This window comes from Papio anubis, chromosome 11 (genome assembly GCF_008728515.1).
Source record: "Papio anubis isolate 15944 chromosome 11, Panubis1.0, whole genome shotgun sequence".
NCBI classification, from domain to species: domain Eukaryota; kingdom Metazoa; phylum Chordata; class Mammalia; order Primates; family Cercopithecidae; genus Papio; species Papio anubis.
Window position 1 is genome coordinate 91,111,109 of NC_044986.1, and position 21,714 is coordinate 91,132,822.

The following is a 21,714-nucleotide window of genomic DNA, read 5'->3' on the forward strand; positions in this document are numbered from 1 at the left end:
ATGAACTTCCTTGCTCTTCCATATATAAAAGTCACCAGGACCATGCCTAGTCCCTAACTTCCTGCATCAGGAGAACAGTAAACTCTTGCAATCAAGCATCAAAAAGTATGTTTCAGAGTCCACAAAAATCACCTGCCCCATGGCTTGTATGAAACATGGGATCTACTACACTAACAAAAGCCTGCAATTTAGATGGTGGCCTGGTTTTATGCATAAGATCAAGACAAGTGTCCACTGTACCCACTTTCCTTACTCTTGAAATACAGTTGATTTAGGGGCCATGGAAAATGCAACCAATGTTAATTTAGAATCTCCTGATTAATCTGCTTGAATTTCAGCAGGTAAAGTTATAATGAAAAAATACTGCTTTGTTAAGGACAAAATAAGTTTTAAAGGGGAAGATTATCTGATACTTTTGAAAATACAACCAATGAATGACTTTTAGGTAGTTCTTTGTGTGGTCTTATGACAGGTTCTTTCATAATTGTACAAGTGCTGGGCTCTTTGGGGAACTTTAGAACAGAATTTCTTCTAGAAGGTACCGGTGAAGTAAATAGAATTTATAGCACACACTGATGACAGCTAGCTGAACACTAAATAGATTTCTGGCAACAATCGGGCAATATGATAAGTACACATCAATCTGGATAGCTCCTGATCAAAAGCAAACTAGAAAAAAAATTAAACTATGCAAACAAGTTTCCACGTGCCTGATGCTATGTTGAATGTCTGAGTGTCATTTTCAGCAACAAAAAAACCAACAATTCCTTGGGGATCCCAATATCATATGCCTGACCTGGCTGCCTGCAACATACCCTGGGTATACACAGTTCACGAATTTAGTAAACGAAGCCTCAATGTTAGAGACCAAATGCCCTGTTCAATATCTTAAAGTTTATTTCCCATTTAATAAGATTTCCTCAGTAATAAAGTAAGGAAAATGTGAGGCAGCCTGAGAAATATATAAACAACGTTATAAACAGAATCTCTTCTCAAAACTAGATAACAAATGATACTAGTTACTTCTTTGGGGTTCCAATTTCTTAAATCACAGTTAGACAGCACCGCACTGCTGAAGCATCCTGACCCTCGGAGCCCTAGTCTCACATCAACAGCACACGGGTCAGAAGGAAAGAACCACAACCAGGAAATTCAGAAGCTAAGGCCTCTCCCCAGGGTTCTTTCCTTAGGCTTACACTCTCAAGTGCCTGTGTGGAGACAGGGCATAGAGAACGCTTGTGAAATTCAAGTCTCAAGTCAAATGTCAGTTTTCACATGGCATTTAACATCTATTAAATGAATCACATTTCATTAAGACAATCCAGACATTAAAAACAATTCTCTTCCTCTTTTTAAACTCTTGTAGCAATCACATGTAAGTCATAAAAGACATACTAAAGCCTCAGACTCTAATAACAGCTATTACTATAGGTAATAAACTAAAAATGCTTAGGGAATTTTTCCTACAGATGTAAAATCTACTACAAACAAAAATCTGTCTTTAACACAGACACTATATTTAACATTAAAAGCCAGTAATTAAATTTTTTCTGGTGTTAATAAATTTTTAGAGATATGGGATAACTTTAGAAATCCCAACAACGAAGGAAAAGGACAATAATATTTCATTTGTGTTTCTTGTGGGGTTTCAATTGTTTCCTCTGATGCAAACTCCTTCCCGATTAAAATTTAACAGGGCTCGCAAAGAATAAATGGTTTCCCTAAGAAAATATAAGCCATGAAGTCAGGGAAAGAAGAGTGATACACGGGGTCATGGGATCCCTCAGGATACAGAGAATATCCCATCATAATCTAGGAAGTAACCTTTGTGAGTTAATGGGCAGGACACCCCTCTGTGTGCACCGTCCCTAAGGTTCAGAGAGTTAACTCAAAGCCAGCCACACAAAGGGACCCTGCCCTGGACTGAGGACTGTCCCAGGTGCGGGTCTGAGCATCCCAGAACTAAGGGCTGATCTGCCAAAGCCCTCGATCCCAGGGGGATGCCAAGCCAGCTTTTAAACTATTTAATAACTTTGAAACTGAATAAAAATCCCAAATATTGAGTTATAAAGACTTTAGTTTCAGAGCATCTCAACACTCTAAAGACCATTTAGGCACTAAGTCATTTGTTGACTGTCAGGACTACAAGACTCACAGAATGTGAACTTCGCTTAATCTGAACCCCACATCACTAAAAAGCTGAAATAGCTGTAATCCTTCCACCAGAAATGCTCTTGACCCCAGGGTTGTCTCTGGTTTTTGTTGTTGTTGTTGTTGTTGAACTGGTTCTCTCAGGGTGTGGCGGAGGAAAGTACAACACCTTCTGCTGTGTGGTACTATCCAACAACTGACTGATGCTTGGCCTCTGGACGCGGCAGATGCACATCACTCACAGAACAGGGCACTCTAATTTGATAGTTCTCATAAGCACACGTGTGTCAGGTAGTTCTCAATGTTACTCAAAATGTTTTTGTTAATGTATTGCTCCATGATTCTGGAAACACTGGTATGTTTGTACATGTGTGTGCACGCGCACACACAGACCCTGCCACTTAGGTTCCCATCTTTGCTAGTAAATGACACGGCAAAGTGATGCGCTGGAGAAACAGCAGGGCATGATTCTTAGTAGTCAATCTGACTTGGACATAACTAGCTGTGTGACCTGGGCAAGTTACCTGGCCTCCCTCTCTGTCCCTCAGTTTTCTTAGCTGTAAAACAGAGATGAAAATGACAGACCCTACCTCATGGGTCTATCAGAAGGAGTGCATGAGTTAGTATTTGTAAAGCACCTTGAGCAGGGCGAGCATGTGGAAAGCACCTGTCAGTAATCGTTAAGTAGAAACTGCGTTAAACAGGTCAACAAAGCGACAGGGATGTTCTTTATGCCTAACGCTTACAACATTTTGGAAAAACATAAAAGGAAAAGCCTAAGGCAATGTTTTACTTGCAAAGGAGGGGCATCACCCTATAGACAACTTAGAAAGATTGTCCCAAAAACAGCAAGTGTCTTAGCGAGAGCACAGTTACTATAGAGTCAACCACGAACTGCTTAGAAGAGGAGCCTGATGAGTGAGAAGCCCAATTGTGAATTATTCTAAAGAAATAAAATTTATATCTTTGAAATAATGTGAACCTTACAGATTAAGTTATGAATATGCAGAATAATCAAATTTTAGAGCTAGACTGAAGCAAGTTCATTTAGTCCACGTATTCACACAATGTCTACAGTACAAAATGTGATTTACATCAAGGTCCACTAATATATGAAAACTGCTGAATGACATATTTAAGATTTTATTGAAGAGTTATCATGTGTCCCAAATAATGAGATTATCCCCTTAGATAATTCCAATACTGATGTACGTCAGATACAAAGATACATGGATATGCACATGTACATGCACATACAAACATACAATCAAAGTGCAGGATGAAGAGAAGGAGGAAGCAGAGATAAGACTTCCACTGGACCTTACACAATGACCCCAATCTTTCTCCCAACTATTTCAACTGCTCCCAACTGCAACACCTCCTCAAACCCTCCACCCATCTCCATGCTGAGCTCCCCACAGGGAGTTCGAGTCACAGAACCCAGAGGCCACCAGACAGCGTCCCCTCACTTTCTTGCCTCTTCTTCCTTGGCAAATCGGTCATACCTCCCTCTACCTGGAGTAGAAGCCCTAACTCTCTTCAGGCCAGAACTAATTAGTCCCTTGGCTTCTTCAAAATGTCTTTCTGAACTGGCTCAACCTCCACACTTCCTCCCCATTCACAAAAAACTCTAAGTCTGCTATGCAGATGGGTCCTCTGCAGTCCTCCTACCAATTTGATATTTGAACTGAAGTTTTTTTCTTTCTGGGGTTTCCTCCTTGCTTTCTCCCATCTTTCTGGCCACTCAGTCTCAGTCCCTTTGTGGACTCTGCTTCTCTGAATTTCCTTAGATGTGATGGTCTTTTCTTCTTCCTCTAAACACTTTCCCAGAGGACTCTCACCCACTTTCATTAATTCAACTTCCTTCTGCCCTCTGTTGAGTCCCAAATCTCTCCTCTCCGGGCCCAACTTCTGTTCTGAGCTCACTACTGCCTGGCTGACCCCTCCATCTCAATGTTCCTCATGGGCACCTCAAATGCCAAACTAATTTGTTCCTCTAATCAAGTGTAATGGCTTAAAACCAGAAATCCTCATTTTCCTTTCTGTTGGTTTCCTTGTATCAAGTACTATCAATTCTACTCCAAGTACACTTTCACATCATCCTTTCCCCTGCACCCCTCTAGCCACTATCGGGTATATGAAAGCCACATTGTCTCTCACCTATATCACTGCAGTAACCACCTTGCCTCCAGGCTCACTCCTCTCCAAACCATTCTTCTTCAAGTGCTACTGTCACCTTAATACAAAGCAAATCAGATCGTGTTGCCTTCCTGCCTAGATGGTTCTGAGGTTCTCCACTGGGGAGAGGCACACGAGTCAACTCTCCATCTCTCCAGGTTCACTGTTTACTTCCTCTTTCCCTGCACACCACACTTGGACATAATTCAAAGATGAAAGGAACAATGGCCAGTTTTATTTAATGGCCATCAAGGATGAGCCCACAGTGTTCTGGGTTACTTTATGTGTATTCATTTAGAGCTCACAAACATTTAGAGCCCTGCAATGCAGGTAGAATTGCCATTTAACAGATAAGGAGATCAGAGAAATGAAGTAGCATTTCCAACATCAAATCTAAGACACCAGAGCATAAAGCCATGTTTGTCTGACTCCCAAGCCCGTGCCTCCCTCCCTGAGATTCTGCAGCCCTTCCCTTGAGCTGTTCTCTCCTAAACCTTCTCGTATAATACCCTAAAGACCTTTTCCCCTCCCTGACTCCACTCATCCTTCAGCACTCTGCTGACAGTGCTTCCTCTAGATGCCTTCCCACCACCACCAGATCACCTGGGCTGAGCACCCCTCTGTGTGTTCTATGCCCATGTTCACCTTCCACATTACCAGTCACTCTCCATTGTCGTTTCTGGCTCAGTTTTCTATGTGTGTCTAGGGTCTAGACTGCAGGTATCTTGGAGGTACAGACTGGATAATTTTCTTGAATCAGCAAATGAAGAACAGCTCCATCTCGGGACTAGAGTACTTACTTCCCCTAACGGTGGGAAGTCATCTACCTCCATGACGGCACAGGATCCTCTGTGAGGGAGACCACAGTGTGGCCACAGCAGCTGTGTTACGGCAGAAAGGGGCATGCTGTGTGACAATGAGCTGGCCACAGGGGCCTGCACCACTGGGCAATGAAATGCTGACACAGGCAGAACACACGAAATGGGGCATGGCAGGCAGATCAAGGAGCCAAGTTCACGTGGACGAGGCACTCCAGACAGGCAGCACGGGAGCACAGTGGAGTCAGAAAGCTCAGTGCTTGGCTGCAGCTCTGCCACTGACGAGTTGTGTAAACGTGGCCAAGTTACTTACAGAGGACAATCACACATACTGGCTTGATCGGGACAGCCGTAGTTTATCCCTGTTGTCCTAGAATAACCAATAATAGTACCCCCTTTCATAATCAATTAAATATAAGCCTATCACCTTAAGCTTAGCCTCCCTACACTTCAATGTCTTCATCTATAAAATTCAGATACAGAACCTGCCCTTCATTGTGGTGCTATGAGGAATAACACCTGTAAAGTGCTTAGCACGTACATGAACTTAATAAATATTAAGTCACTTTACACTTAAGAGTCTCTAGGCTTTAACTTCCCATTTTCAATGACAGTCTTACTTCCTAGAAAGGTTTGTTAGGATTAAAAAAAAAAAAAAAAAAAAGCATTAAATAATGTAAGGGCCAGGCACGGTAGCTCATGCCTATAATCCCAGCACTTTGCGAAGCCCAAGTGGGAGAATCAATCGAGCCCAGGAGTTCGAGACCAACCTGAGCCATACAGCAAGACCTCATCTCTACAAAAAATAGAAATAAATTAGCCATGTGTGGTGATGCATGCCTGTGGTGCCAGCTACTCAGGAGGCTGAGGCGGGAAGACGGGTTGGGCCCAGGATGTCAAGACTGCAGTGAGCCATGATTGTGCCACTACACTCTACCCTGAGTGACAGAGTGAAACCCTGTCTCACAAATAAATAAACAAAATGAAGTTATATTACTAGAGGAAAATAAGCAGTAAAAGTTTGTGAAAGGAAGTAATATAAGTGAAATCTCTAAATATGAAAGCTCCACAATTTTTTTTAATCTTAAGGAGGGCAAACTATGACCTTGATAAAGGAGGCAGGTTTCGGTCTGCAGCCTCCTTGGGCCACAGAGAAAGGACATTTGCACTGGCATTCCTTGACTAGGAATGAACGAAAGGCCTGCTGGAGTGCAGAAGTGGAGGGGAGGCTGGGTTGCGGGATCACACCTGCCACCTGCTGAACTCCCAGCTCACAGACAGTCTCCATGAAACCATAAAGGCCACTCATTTTGCAGAAGTGTCTTTGCCTTATTCACACAGCTAATACAGGGTGGAGTGGAATTCAAGAACTTTGTGTGGAATTCTGAAGCCTGTGAAACCCAGAGCACTGATCAGCAAGAGCAGGTGTGCTCACAGGGGGATGCCCATACGTGGAAGGCACCAGGCTGGGAGAGAGGAAAGCACCATCATCACTTTTCCAAGACCACCAGGGGTCACAGAGACACAGACAAAAAGCAAAACTATGAAAAAATCTTCCTCTCTGACCTCAAAGTGTTCACAAACTAATGTTCCATAGAAAGAAAAAGAAGGTGCAGGTTAGGCACAGTGGCTCATGGCTGTAATCCCAGCACTTTGGGAGGCCAAGGCAGCTGGATCACTTGAGGTCAGGAGTTTGAGATCAGCCTGGCCAACATGGTGAAACTCTGTCTCTATTAAAAATACAAAAATTAGCTGGGCATGGTGGCGAGTGCCTGTAATCCCAGCTACTCAGGAGGCTGAGGCAGCAGAATCACTTGAATCCAGAAGGCAGAGGTTGCAGTGAGCCAAGATCACATCACTGTACTCCAGCAGCGGTAACAGAGCAAGACTCTGTCCCCGTACCCCCATCCCACAAAAAAGGGTACAGCTTTTAGTAGGATCAATTTTTTACAGCAAGACTAAAGTAGAAGGCAAAATGCCCATGGAGTTAAGAACACAGGTGAACCAAATCATTCTCTATGAAAGCAAGAAAATAAACCAACTTTGGATCTCAGAACAAAAACTGGAAAATGCCAACTTTATGGTAGAATTCTGCTCTGTAGATATGTACTTGGCCATAAAAAGGAATGAAGTTCTGAGATACATGGATGAACCTTGAAAACATTATGCTAAGTGAAAGAAGCCACTCAAAAAAGGCCATATATATATATATATATATATAATATGATTACATTTATATAAAATATCCAAAATAAACAAATCTCCGGAGACAAACAGTAGACTAGTCGGGGAGGGGAAGGAGTAGGAATGACTGCTAATGGGTACAGGGTTTCTTTTGGGGGTGATGAATATGTTCTAAAATTGACTGTGATTGACAGTTGCACACATCTGTGGTTATACTAAAAACCACTGAACTGTACATTTTTAAAAGGTGAATTTTACATGTTAATTGCATATCAATAAAACTTACTTTAAAAAATAAGTTTTCCATTAGAAATTAAAAAGTCAAAGGCCAAGGTCAAGAAAAAACCTATGGGATAGACTGGAATTGGAAATTTAAAGTAACAGTATGAATTCATGATTTCTGAAATGTCTATTTCCTAGCTACACCTGCTAAATGGGCCTAGAAGCAATAACACCCCAGCAGCAATGAGCACACATGGTGTCCAGACCTTGGTTCTAGTACCGTTTGCCACTAAAAGGAATCAGGACTCCCTGGAGAAATGGCTATCCAGGGTTGAGGCAAAGGTACAAGATGAGCCTGGAATATCTTATTGTGCCAAAGAGCAAAGGAGTTCTCAAAATAAAATGAAAGGATGGAGCATGTCACAAGAACACAAAACCAGTGTCAAAAGACTGCCACTACCCAAATCTAGGACAGTTTGAGCATCAAAATATTTAAGCAGAGGCATGAACTAGGTATCCCTGGAAAAGCAGAAATCCAGGAATATGTACTGAAAATGGCTGGATGGACAGATGGACAGATGGGAAGAGAAGGCTCTCCCTTGAAGCAGAACACCTACTGACAAAGGGAGAGGAAGTATGGCAGGGTTGGAAAACCACCATTCTGTAACCAAAAATAATAAAGATTGGTTCAGGTAAGCCTCATCAACAGATGCTAAATCTGGGGGTGGGGATAAAGCACAGGATATCTACATGGTTTTAAAGTACCTGCCCAGAGACTGCTTGTTAGTTGCCAAGGGAAAATGAGTAAACAGACAGTGGAGAATCCAGGCAGCACCTTGTCCAGTAATTAAAATCAACACCAGCAACAAGAGTCAGATGATACTGCCTGCCTCTTGATTTGATGCCTTGAAAAAGGCAAGGGAACACTCCATGTAGTACTCTGGCTGTAAATGTTTAGCTGAATCCTTCGGGCAAATCCAAAATGAGAAACATTATGTTATTATTTTAAAAAAACAAAAACAAAACAATAAAAAAAAACCTGACCCTGTATTCTTCCAACAGTGTCAATGTCCTGAAAGACTGAGAAACGCTGAGGATCTGCTCCAGATTAAAGGACATCGAGGGTACATGCCAACTAAATGCCATGTGTCAGCCTGGAGTGAAACCCATACCACAGACAAACACGCTGTAGTGGACATTACGGAGCCACGTAACACCGCTGGAATATGGTCAGTTAATTAGAAGAAACACATCAATGTTAAATTCTTTATTTTGACAATATTGTGGTTACACAGAGAACAGTCTTGATCTTAGGAAACACACAGTGGAGTATTAGGGAGAAAAGGCAGAATGCAGACAACCTACTTCCAAACAATTCAAAAATAATAATAAAGGACAATGACCAAGGATGTGCAGAATGTGAGAGAATACTGGTTTAAAACTGATGAATCTGGCTAAAGGGTAGATGAGAGTTTTCTGTATTATTATTATTCTTATTACAATTATTCTGTAAGTTTGAAATAAAAGTTAAAACATATATATGTATACACACACACATATATATACACACGCATATATATATATACACACACATATATATGTATCTATAAAGTCAAAGAACAGATTATAACACAAGGCTAAGGGTAACAGAGTCTGCTTCTTAAAGGGTTTTTCTGACAAAGTTCTTGCTTCAAATACAATGCTCCTTCAAGGCTTCACTTGATTCCTTTCCTCTCTCTACTCCAGAAGTCCCTGAGCAAGGTGATGAAGTTGAAAACTGAGGAGGTTAGGAGAGCAATGAAGTGACAAGTAGAATGCACAGCAGAGACGCACTCAGTGCCTGCCCAGCTAGCAGGAGTGGTTGTGCTTCCCCTGACCCCAGGAATGGCAGCAATGGAACCAAGAGTCAGTGACTGACTAAAATGAGAACAGCTCCTTCCCCACACGTAGCAGTGTCTGAGCAATGTGAAAAACAGGCAGCTGTGGTCAAGAATTTGTGCTGGCTAATTAAGGGATGAGATCCTAACACTATATACAAAAGATCAGGGCTTCCAACATAGAAACTTCCACGGAGAACACACCATAGGTTACCAGGATAAATCGTAACATCAGCTCAGTGGCCCCTTCACTTGGGTGTCTTAACAAGGACAACGTAGCTTTCAAAATGACCTTCCACAAAGGCACTAGGGAAGCAATTCCACCTGTCAGCTGCCCTGTATTTGAATGGGCCATTAAACTTTACAAGTGCCACTTCCTTTGTGCCTCGTAACAAGAGTGACAGCATGAAGGAAGGGAAGAAGAAATAGAAAGAGGTAAGAAAAGAGACAGTCCTCCACAGACATAACCAATACACTCAAAGAATTGATGTCCTACACAAGCTTCTCAACGTACCAGTATTTCCACGTGTAACATTATCATTTCTAAACATTCCGCAAAAAGAAGAAGAAAAAACAAAAAGAAGAGAGAAAATAACAAAATATCTACCCCATTTCAACATCCCTGGGTGAAGCAGAACAGGAGGTCTGAGAACCAGGGCATCTAAGGTTCCTTTAGTGACATGAAAATCCTGTACTCTCAATTATTGCTGCTACTTTTCTATAAATTTGAAATTATTTCAAAGTAAAAGCTGGATTTCTTTAATCTTACTGGATTTTTTAAATTTTTACTGATATTTTAAAACTGAGTCTTCTTTCACATCCTCCAAGCATATAGCACTGATGCTAACACAGCAGCTGCTCAATAAACTCTCATTCTATTAAGAGCAAATCTTCCAGAGGCAAAAGCAAGATTAAAATGTTTTAAATTTCAGTTCCTAGATGTAGCTCACTGTATTACTTGACTTTTATGACTTACAGATGAAGCTTATAACCAGAATAGACACCATTTTACAAGGAATCCTATTCCTACCTCACTCAAAACTAAAAGGCAGAAACTGATTTGGAACTGAACTACATTAAGAGCAGCAAACTATTCAAGTCAGTATTCCCCAAAGGGAGCTGAACAGAATATAATCCTCCCAGAAAATCTTGGTCTTAATGATTATGAAAAAACTATATCCATACTCAAAATACCAGCAAGACTTTCATCAGTTTTGATATTGAACTTTGAAAATTAAATCAAATTTACCTAAACTCCAATGGGCAATAATAATACAACATACGTATATGGTGTTATAATTAGGCTGCAAATCATTACCTTCCTTGAGTCAACTAGGTCTGAAATTATGACCCATCCTAGGAGATAAGAGAACTGACATTTCAAGATGTTTCCAAGACTGCCCAATGAGGGCTTGAACAAAGTTCTTTTGGCTCCAAGTCCTGCTAATAATGTGACTCTTGCTTAGCTGATAAGTAACACTCCCTAGTTGCTTTACCTACTCACAAAGTTTCCTGAACTATCACCAGACTCAGTGTTGAGACAAATGCTTTGTTTTTTTTTGAGGATGACACTACACACAATCCCCAGTCTGGTTTTCTCGTTTCAAAGTGCACCTACGGCAAACAAGACAAAGGAAGCTGGCTATTCAACTCCTGATTCGTTCTGTTTTCATATCTTTTTTTTTTTAACTTCTTAGAATAATCCATTCATTTTTGGTATGCTATCACCAGGTAGCAGGAAGATAATCATAGAAAAGTTAGGCTAAGGTAAAAAGCATGCATTCTCTCTGAGTTTCAGGAGTGATTTTTTTTTTCAGGAGTGATTATTAACTCCAACCACCTACAATGTCACCCACAATCTATAATCAAATATTTTTACACTTTAATTAAAAGATTCAAAAAAACAGCTAACCTTTTTTAAAAAAAAAAAAGCAAAGTCAAAATGCCAGCAAATTTTAAACAAAGTATACACTTTAAATAAAGCCCTTTACACAGCCTTTTAAAAATACGTGTATCTTTCATATGCATTAAATTTTCCTAGCTGGGCACAGTGGCTCATGCTTGTAATCCCAGAACTTTGGGAAGCTAATAAGGTGGGTGGAACACCTGAGGTCAGGAGTTTGAGACCAGCCTGGCCAACATGGCGAAATCCTGTCTCCACTAAAAATACAAAAATTAGCCGGGTATGGTGGTGCATGCTTGTAATCCCAACTACTTGGGAGGCTGAAGCAGGTGAATAGTTTGAACCCAGAAGGGGGAGGCTGTAGTGAGCCAAGTTTGTGCCAATGAACTCCAGCCTGGGGGACAGAGCGAGACTCCGTCTCAAAACAAACAAACAAACAAACAAACACAAAAACTTCCTATAACTGTTCACTTTAATTACATCTAAAACATACGTGTGGATTAGAATATTAACCTTTATAATTCACCCTGGTTGAACTTGCTGCCAAACATCCAAAGTGGTTCGTTTTCAGGTTTCAAGCCTTAAAACCTGTAATAATTCCTTGAGAAGTGGTCTCCTTTCACTTAATCCTCTGAGTCTCTCTTGGCTGTTTTGAGTCACTTAAAGGCCCTTCTCATTTTCTAGCCTGGGGTTCCATTCTCTACTGCCCCATTCCCCGGAGAATGTCCTGGGTCAAAGCCCACTCTTTTCACTTGCTCATGTGTGTTGTTCGCTAGAAACCAGAAAAGCCCTACTTTTCTCTACCTGGAGGAGGTTATTTCCCCTGCAGTTATCATGGTCCTGGGAGTAGAGGTGAACACCCACCTTGTCTTAAATGGCTTACCTACACAACTGTATTCATTTCTCTTAAATAGTAACCTCTTTGTAGGTTATTTTAGCAACATGCACTAAGTGGGTTCTTCAAAACTTGAAAGAGAAATTAAAGAAACAACCTCCCTCACAATACGGCAAATAAAAAATGAAATGGTATAATAAGGGTGAAAAATAACTGTCACTCCAGAGTTCAGTAACAGACTAAATGATAAATTTTAGTTGAGATCCATATTCAGAAATGAACCCTAGAGACTGTGCCACACAAATTTAATTATAAATGTCATCTCTAACTCAGATAAGCAAGCTAAACAACCTCTGTCACACGGGAACCGGTGTCATTATCTGAGGAACACAGAGGGTGCGAGCTAAATGGGGTGCTGAAGCAGACCACCTGGAACTCAACCCAGGCTCCACTGTCTACTTGGCTAACTTCTTTGTGCCTCGGTCTCCTCATCTGTAAAATAGTAATACTGAATTGTACCTACCTAGCACGGCCATTGTGCTAACTAAATGAGTCCATTAAACCAATTACAGCAGAGCCTGGCACACACGCTTTAAAGCACTCAGCAGATGGTACTGATTATTATTATTGCTCGTCTTTTCTCCACCGTTCTAACTTACTATTCCCAAGTTTCAAAACCTGCAAAGTACAGCTGCTTTATTAGCCTAATTGAATCTGCAGGTAATTTCACTCAAATGATATTTCAGCTGGTTGGACTGGTACACTCCCACGGCTTTTCCCAGTGTGGCAGGACTGATGGCGCTCATTTGCAGTGAGGTCTGTTCACAGTTTGGAGGGTCGTGCTCCTTGTTACAGGGTCATCTGTTATATAAGAAACTTAGCACCCAGATTTCTTTTCTATAGGAATAGGTGCATTTGCATAGATCTCAACAACTGTGCAATTTCACTCTGTGTCAGCAGATGTGATTTTACAGAGGTTTGAATGCTGGGCTGGGTTTTAGAAGCTATCGTGCATGAGAATGCATGACCTCCCATTCTAATCCACGTGCTGGGTGCAGAAGGTGTGTACTCAAGTGTGTGGCAGATGCTAGGACTGTAAAGGACACAAAATGGCAACGTTAGGTGTGTGCCTGGGTGGAGGGCAGGGGTGTTAAAAGAGGTATGCAGGTTAGAACTGTGGGAGCACATCTCTGTATCATCAGCCGCAATGAGAACAGAGCGGCACAAACTCCTATCCTCTTTCTTCAATGCACCTTCCATGGAGCTGCAGTGAACAGGAAAGATGGCCTGGATGCAGTTCCAGCTCTTCCCTTTCCCTTGCAAGCTCCTTGGCAGGCGTGCTAATGAGTGTAATGAGTAGGAAAGCATTCAAGTGCACCCAGCAGGCAAACAAATGGAAGCAAAGATGTAGAGAATTTGTTCCAATCACTTGAATTTTTATATCCAGGTATATACTGCTTAAAAAAAAAAAAAAGCACAGCAATTTTCATATTTTCCTCATGACACAAATTGCAATTTCAAAGGTGCTTTACACGGATGTTTTGAAATTTAAGGGGCTGAGGGAAAAAGTCACAGATTGCTTTAAGAATCTGCTAAAAATTATAAGCCCTCTGACCCCTAGAAACTGTATATGTGCATATATATTAACACTGACTATAAAGAAGTCATCAATCTCCTATGGGCATAGCATCATGTCCCTGAAGTGTAATAGCCCAGCTTATGAATTTCTTCCCAACTGCATTTTGTCCATATTTTCAAAGGGCAGAGAATACACTATTATGGCTTTAGTCTCTTTAATACACAGCTTTAGGACTAAGTATTCCAAGATCTGCAAACACATAGATGCAGACAGTCTAAAAATCCTGAGAAAGACCCTTGTATGGTTCTGTTTTTAGAATGAGGACTTAGAGCATACTTATTTTGATAATTTACACCTGTTTTATCATTCCATACCTCTCGGAGAGTTTTCTTTCCTAAAGGGGCATATTTCTAAGAAGAAGGGGTGGCTAGGACTTGCCTGGTACATAAGGTGTGGAGGAGGCGCTGGAGCCAGCCAGCTATACCTCTGCTCAAGGAAGGAAGAGGGATAAAGTATCTCAACGGGGCACCTGCACCTGGCCACCAGGGGAGGGAGACATGGCTAAGAATGGCCAAAAGACTACAGCCAAATGTTTGAACATCTTTTTTTAATTTAGTGTTATCAAGTTTATCCTCTTTCTTCGAGCATCAGAAGAACATGCAGACTCTACTGGACCCACAAATAACAAATGGGAAGAGTCAAGTGTGGAGACAGAGAGCCTCATGGAAAACAATTATGTGTTTATTCAAATGAAACTGAGCTACAAGAGAGAAAGAGTAATTTGGGGGTGAGGGTAGAGAAAGGAAATGATTCAAAATTAAAAAGAAGTGCCTTTCGCTTGGACTTGCTGGGTGATGTTTGATGTTATTGTTCACACACATCATCTCATGAACAATAGTGGTCTAGGGCTTCTGGAAAAATATTTGGGACAGTGGACAGATACCGAGTAATGCTTGTCAAATTACAAACCAAACTAAGCATAAGTACACTGCAACATTCTTCCAAGTATCTACAAAGCACATGAGCCATTTTCATCCATCACAGACACAGTTATTTCAGCTCTTTATACTGTACAGTCATTATGAAAAACACAGGGAGACAGCTTCACTTACATGGTTAATGAAGAGACTCTTGCGTTTTTCTCTCACTGTGAAAACAAAAGATGCAACAGAAATGTTACATGCCTGCATGCCAACCCCTGGCAGGTGGCTGAGGACTGGGCCCCTGTGTCGTGGTCCCATCCTTCCACCAACCAACATACCCACTTGCTCATTTATCAAACATAAGAATATGGGACCTGCACAAATGCAGATCTGAATGAACTTGGCTCACAAAGGGAAATATACATCCACTTAAACAACGGCACCATAACAATATAACTGCAGCTGAAATCAATTAAGGGGTAACAGATTTCCATTAACTGAATAAAAAAGTAATTAGTAACCGTCATGAAACTCATATGCATCTATTAGTTTAACGTAATTAACAAATAATAGGACTATTTATTCCCAACCCTACCAGACCCATAAAGCTCCATAGCATATAAGGGAAATATAAATAACAACAATATCTAGAAAGCATTGAGATCCAGGAAGACGACGTACATCAGTGGCGTTACTTATCATGGAAACCCATTATTCTCCATGCTGGGTGCTGGTGAATACAGCTGAGCTTCTGTCTGGGAGGCCCCTGGAGCTCCTTGTGGCACCCACCCCCAACCCCACAAGGCTGACGGAGGTCACCATAATTGATCCTGCTCTAACAAGGTGGCTTCTCACACTGCTGTCTGTACACATGGCCTGTGTTGAGCAGCTCAGCCTCCAGTGTCCCCAGACACCAGTGTTTCTCAGAATGGGAGCCTGCAGCCCCAGAGAGGTAGAAGGGTCAGTCACAGGGAACACGAAGAGCTTGTAATAACCTAGTATCACTGAACTTTGCATTTTCTTTTCTGAAGGCTCATTTTGTGGGAAGAGATTAATCCATCAACACATTTATTCGTTACTGTAAAAGATATGAAAAATAGGTTTCCTTCAAGGAGATAACATCCTAGGTCCCCAAGAATCAACAATGTTATCTTGGGGTACCCTAAAACAACAGTGTACAAAAGATAGAGGAAGGTTTTCTCCTTACAGTCCATGCCCCCACAAAGCAGATTCACTACTGTTTTCAAAAGCCTTCCTGCTGATCTGTTGGAGGGATGATGGAACTGTTTTTCTAACACTCATACGCTGTTCTTAGGCTCACAAAAAAACACTTCTCTTTTCCATAGAAGTCTTGTCCTCTCTGAAATGAATGCTGCCTTCCACCCTTGATATCTCAAAGATAACAAAAGCAAAAATGCAAAAGCAAAAATCTGTCTGAGGATACTGTTGGGCACTTTAAAAAGAGACTGACACATAGAAGGTAGCTCGATGGACCCATGTGCAGAAGATCAGCCCCCTGCTGTCACAGGACAGGGCACCCTGGCCATGCCTGAGGCCAGACTACCACACAAAGAACATGAGTGCACAGACAGCGGCGACAAACTGGTCTGCTATGCACAGCATGGAGGCAGAGGGATTACATTTTACCTGACTCCAAGGAAGCATCCACATGTAAACCATAGCAAAACAAACAGGATGGTCTGGCTGGAAGCTCTGGGTTTTAACTTCCTGGCATACATACATACATACATACATACATACATACAGTGTGCGCATGCACATGTGTGTATTTTCTTTAAATCAATTTATACTAAACTATTATGCATGCAGCCAAGGATGGAGATATGATGATAATTCTATGGTGATTTCCCACTGACCGAAGGGATATGGAAACCCTTTCTACGTGGGCCACAGAACTCACAGGGTACCCACAATACTCTGACATGACAGTCCTTCTCAGAGCATCCCAGTGATAGGTTTGTGCAAAAGAGACTTGTGTCTCCCAATTGTGGGGACCACTGCATATACTAAGGTCACCTCAACACCCTACATCAGCCCCTGCCTTCAGCAAATGAAAGATATCCATGCCTCAAAAAATACCAGCGCTTCCTATATGTGTACTATTAAGATTAGGAAATATTCACACATAGAAGTAATGGCTGAGATGCGTAACCTTCAATAAGTCTGACCAAGAAAGCTGACATGGTTTGGCTGTGTCCCCACCCAAATCTCATCTTGAATTCCCACATGTTGTGGGAGGGACCCAATGGAAGGTAACTGAATCATAGGGGCAGGTCTTTCCCATGCTTTCTCATGCTTTTCCCATGCTTTTCTCATGATAGTGAATAAGTCTCATCAGATCTGATGATTGTAAAAAGGCGAGTTTCTCGGCACAAGCCCTCTTCGCCTTGTCTGCTGCGATGTGAGATGTACCTGAGATACCTTCCACCATGACTGTGAGGCCTCCCCAGCTACATGGAACCGTAAGTCTATTAAACCTCTTTCTTTTGTAAACTGCCCAGTCTGGGGGTATGTCTTTATCAGCAGTGTGAAAACGGACTAATACAAAAGCTTTCAAACAAACAAATAAACAAAAAAAAAAAAACTACACCAGACACAGAAGACTATTATAAACACACATGCCATTCTTGTCTGCCACCTACAAGGATCAATCTCAGGGAGGAATCAGGTCATTTTCATGAACTCCAGCTGGCTGCAATGAGAATGGTGAAGAAAAACGAAAGTTCCCGAAGACTATTACAAAACACCTGAGGATAAGCTATCTGCATCTATTACAGAATCTCTCAGGCATTCACTGCTTCTATGCAAATAAACACCTACACACTACCCTATTTCCTCAGAGCAACCTGGGGCTCCTGGGGCCTGAGTCAGGTGCCACTTTCCTGTATGGTTTTGTAATGCCCCTGCTAAGAGGGCCTTCGGCAGATGAAGTCTGCACAGTTTCTGAGAAGATTTTCCATACATGAATCCCTATGGCCGACTGGCTTTTGGAGTGTCTTCTGCGCCCCCAAACCAACAACCTATCCCTACATAAATGGGGAGAATTCCTGATACCCATGTTGGACCAAGTGGCCCATTACTTTGACCATCCTGCCTGGACTGGGGGGACACTCTACCCTCTCTGGGCTAACTCCTTCTCCTGGGAATCTGGAGTTGGGACATACTCGAAGGGCTCTGCTCAACCTTAACTGAGGGTATGATGTGTAAACTTCAGACTGGGGTGGGGCTCATCTCCTGCTGTGCAGGAAAGAGTGAAGCAGCAGATCTGACTGCCATCCCTAAAGCACCTGTTGCGAGGCTGGCCCTTGGCTGGTATCTGGGAACTTGGATTTAGAAGGGTTCCCTTCCATTATTCCCTAACTGGTAAAAGTGGCTCATTGTGCCTAAGCTGTCTGCACAAACAATATGCTCTATGCCGCATACAGTATGGTTTATTTCCTTCTGGGAGTCTGGAACTTTGGTACTTAACAGGCAGAGCCTTCTTACATAAGCGGTCCTCCATAAAAATCCTGGGTGCTGGGTTTCTACCCAGGAGTTTCCCTGGCTGACAACATTCCACAGTTGTTTTCACAACTCATTTGTGAATGGGGGGATGAAGTGCAACCTGTGCGGCTCCATGGGTGAGGACTCGCCCCATGCACCTCTTCCCTGTACTGAGTTTCCCTCATGTGCTTGCATTGTAGTAAGTTACAGTCATGAGTGTGACTGTATTTTATGTCTTATGATTCCTGGACCCCCCACACAGCTGCCATGCAGAGAAGCATGGCAGAGGGAGATGGGCAGAAGGCAGGTGCTGCCTTAGTCCTAACGGCTTTTAGTACCCAGTTCCACCAATTTGTGAGCTGTCTGAGATACCCTTAGTGCCCTTAAAATTAATTACTCCTTTTCCCCTAAGCTAGCTGGAGCACAACCAAGACATTACTATGGGGGAATAAGATAAGTAGAATCTTTTTTTTTTTTGAGACGGAGTCTCGTTCTGCTGTCCAGGCTGGAGGGAAGTAAGCTGACTCACTCCGCCTCCCAGGTTCAAGAGATTCTCCTGCCTCAGCCTCCTAAGTAGCTGGGAGTACAGGGGTGCACCACCACACCCAGCTAATTTTTTGTATTTTTTAGTAGAGACAGGGTTTTGCCATGTCAGCCAGGCTGGTCTCGAACTCCTCACCTCAAGTGATCTGCCTGCCTCGGCCTCCCAAAGCGCTGGGATTACAGGCATGAACCACCACACCCAGTGATAAGCAGAATATTTTACAGTGGCATAACACCTGAAACGACTGACAGAATTGCCCAAATCTAAATCTGGCTTTAAAATAAATTTGAAACCACTGAGGCTGATGTGGGTACAGCTCTGAAATTAAAAATGCTTTAGCTATTTTATGTAATGGTATAAGCAATATGCCAACTCATTCCTAATAGCTGGTTTCAGTCATCTTTAAAACTTCAGTATTTTTGGTCACTATAATATATCAATCAAAATCTCTGGAGTTTTCTGAGTTAATGTCTAACTGAATTAACTAATAATCATATTTTGCTTCTTTAGGGAAAACAGGCAATAAATTGATATGGATCATAAATTTTTTCTTTCCTGGGAGAGGAATAATAGCAATCTCCTTTGACACAATCTATGATAGTTAAGAGGATTTTTAATTGGCTACAGTGACAGTCCATAACGACGTAAACAGAAAATGTACCAGTGGCTTTAAAAATAAGCCATCTAAAATCAGCAAAAACAATACAGTTGGCATTAAAAGTCTTCTCCTGATAAAATGGGGAGTTAAGAGAGTCAAAGGCAGTGCTTGCAATCTGAGGGACAAACAAAATTACACTTGTTGCTATGGGATACTCTCTTGCCACAATGTCACACAAGTGACTCTTTAAAATACAACTTTCAACCTAGTGCCTGATTATTAATGAGGATTTATTAACAATCTAAACACAATTTCAGCTGATTCCTGTCATAGGTCAGCATTTAAAAGACTACCTTGGTTTCTCCTCTTCCATTTCCAATTTTTTTTTTTTTTTTTTTTTTTTTAGAGATGAGATCTCACTATGTTGCCCAGGCTGGTATTGAACTACTGGGCTCAAGCAATCCTCCTGTCTCGTCACCCCTCAAAGTTTTGGGATTACAGGTATGAGCCACCGCACCTGACTCTCCTCTTCCATTTCTAAAATAGACCGACCTTCCAATGGCAAGTGTTAGCCACCACCAAGCCACAGGATGTTGGTGCTAAAAAGGTCCTAAGATACCTAAGATATCCTTTCTTTGGCAAATAAGGGAAGAGCCCAAGCAGGCCAAGAAAGGGAGGGCCCAGAAGAAGAGAGGAGATCGCGTGCAGGACCCCTTCCTCTATACACCCGCCCTCCAACAGGAGCATCACTGGTGTGAACAGACACCTCTGGCATCTGCATAAAACGAGTCCCATTTAAAAACAGAATGACAATTAGAACCAGGTATGAACAGAGCTGTGCTATTCTACAAAGAAAATCTACTTAACTGATTACTCTGGATGTGAAGGACTGGCAGGCCACACAAGAGGCAGGATTCAACTAAAGAATGATAGAATTTTGTTTGGATATATGAAGCTAATTGCTGAGGTAGCTCCAATGCAGATCACGAAGATCTGGTTGAAAAGAAAAGGTTTCATTTCTCTTTCCTTTTGCCTGTGGGTAGCATAGATCAGGCCTTGAAGAATAAAATTAAAAGTTCACTATTAACTTTTCTTATAGTAAATTTGAGATTACCACACAGTTCCTACAGTTTTCAATAATTCAGTAAATTCACACTCAATTCAAAACAACTGTTGAGCACCTGTTCAGAGTGCACATGGAGGCTCCTGCCCTGCTGAGCTCCTGTCCTGACAGGGAGGTCATCATGAACACAAACGGCCAGGACACAAAGTGCACTGTAGCAGGAACATCACCCACACTTTGGAGCTCAGAACAAAGCATCCTGGTGTGGCCATTTCCCCCGGAGGCACACCTCCTGTGCTGCAGGAAAGAAGCTTCCAATTAGACCTCTGGCCTGCTCTGAACTGTCCCGGACCTGCACTTATTTCTAAATCTGGGCACAGAGGAACATGACATTCTGTGCATTCCAAGTGAAATCTAAATAAGCAAAGCCAATGAACAAAAATGAAAAGACACAGAAACACTTCTAAGATGTTGAGGGCACAGCCAGTCATGGAGAGGAGAAAATTCCAGGGAAGCGAATAGGAAGCAGACAAAGGAAGAACATCAGAAGAAAACCATTCAAAGAACAAATATCCATCTAAGCTGCCAACTCACTCGAGAGGTTTTCTGTTTCCCATAGAGAATATCTAAGGCCAAAGGATTTCTTCAGAAGCATGGAAACTTCAGCTAAGTGGCATCCATTTAAAACTTTCTGCTAATTTGAAAAGAAATGCATGCTTATTGCAGAAAATTTGGAAAATACAGAGCTGTATAAACAAGAAAATGTGACTGCAAATAAAAATTAAAAGCTTGCTTGGAAAACACAGAGATACATAAAACATACACACACACAGACTGAGTATCCTTACCACCCCTTATCTGAAATGCGTGGGTTTAGAATTTTTTTTATCAGATTTTGAAATTTTGCATTATTTGAGCATCCCAAATCCAAAAATCTGAAATCCAAAACGCTCCAATGAATACTTCCTTTGAACATCAGGTTGGTGCTCAGTAAGTTACAGATCCACCTTGGAGCATTTCAGATTTCAAATTTTCAAATTTGAGAGGCCCAACCTGTTTAATCCAATAATCCAGAGACAATCACTATTAATATTTTGACGTGTATCCTTTGAGCCTCTTTTGTGTGCATGCACACAAAGCAAGCATGATGGATACTTTTGCATATGAATGTATTTGTATATAAATACGTGCAAGTATACACGTGCTCATATATGAACATGCCAACAGAAATATGCCCATTTTTCTATTGGTGTGTTAGCATTTTCACTGATTGTATAATAATTCTTTAATACATAAAGGCATTAATCCTTTTTCCTATATACTGTGATATTTCCA

General features: G+C 41.7%; 1 protein-coding gene across 9 annotated transcripts in view; it reads right to left on the bottom strand.

Annotated features, from left to right (window-relative positions):
- Positions 1 to 21,714, bottom strand: part of CCNY (cyclin Y) — a 310,137-nt gene that overhangs the window by 51,793 nt on the left and 236,630 nt on the right. For 8 of the 9 annotated variants that reach the window (XM_017962728.3, XM_009214281.4, XM_017962727.3 and 5 more), the window contains one exon: positions 14,860 to 14,894. The exons of the other annotated variant lie outside the window; for it this stretch is intronic. In XM_017962728.3, the coding sequence (XP_017818217.1) occupies positions 14,860 to 14,894 (35 nt within the window). The remainder of the gene's footprint in view (positions 1 to 14,859; positions 14,895 to 21,714) is intronic. 9 annotated transcript variants of the gene reach the window in all.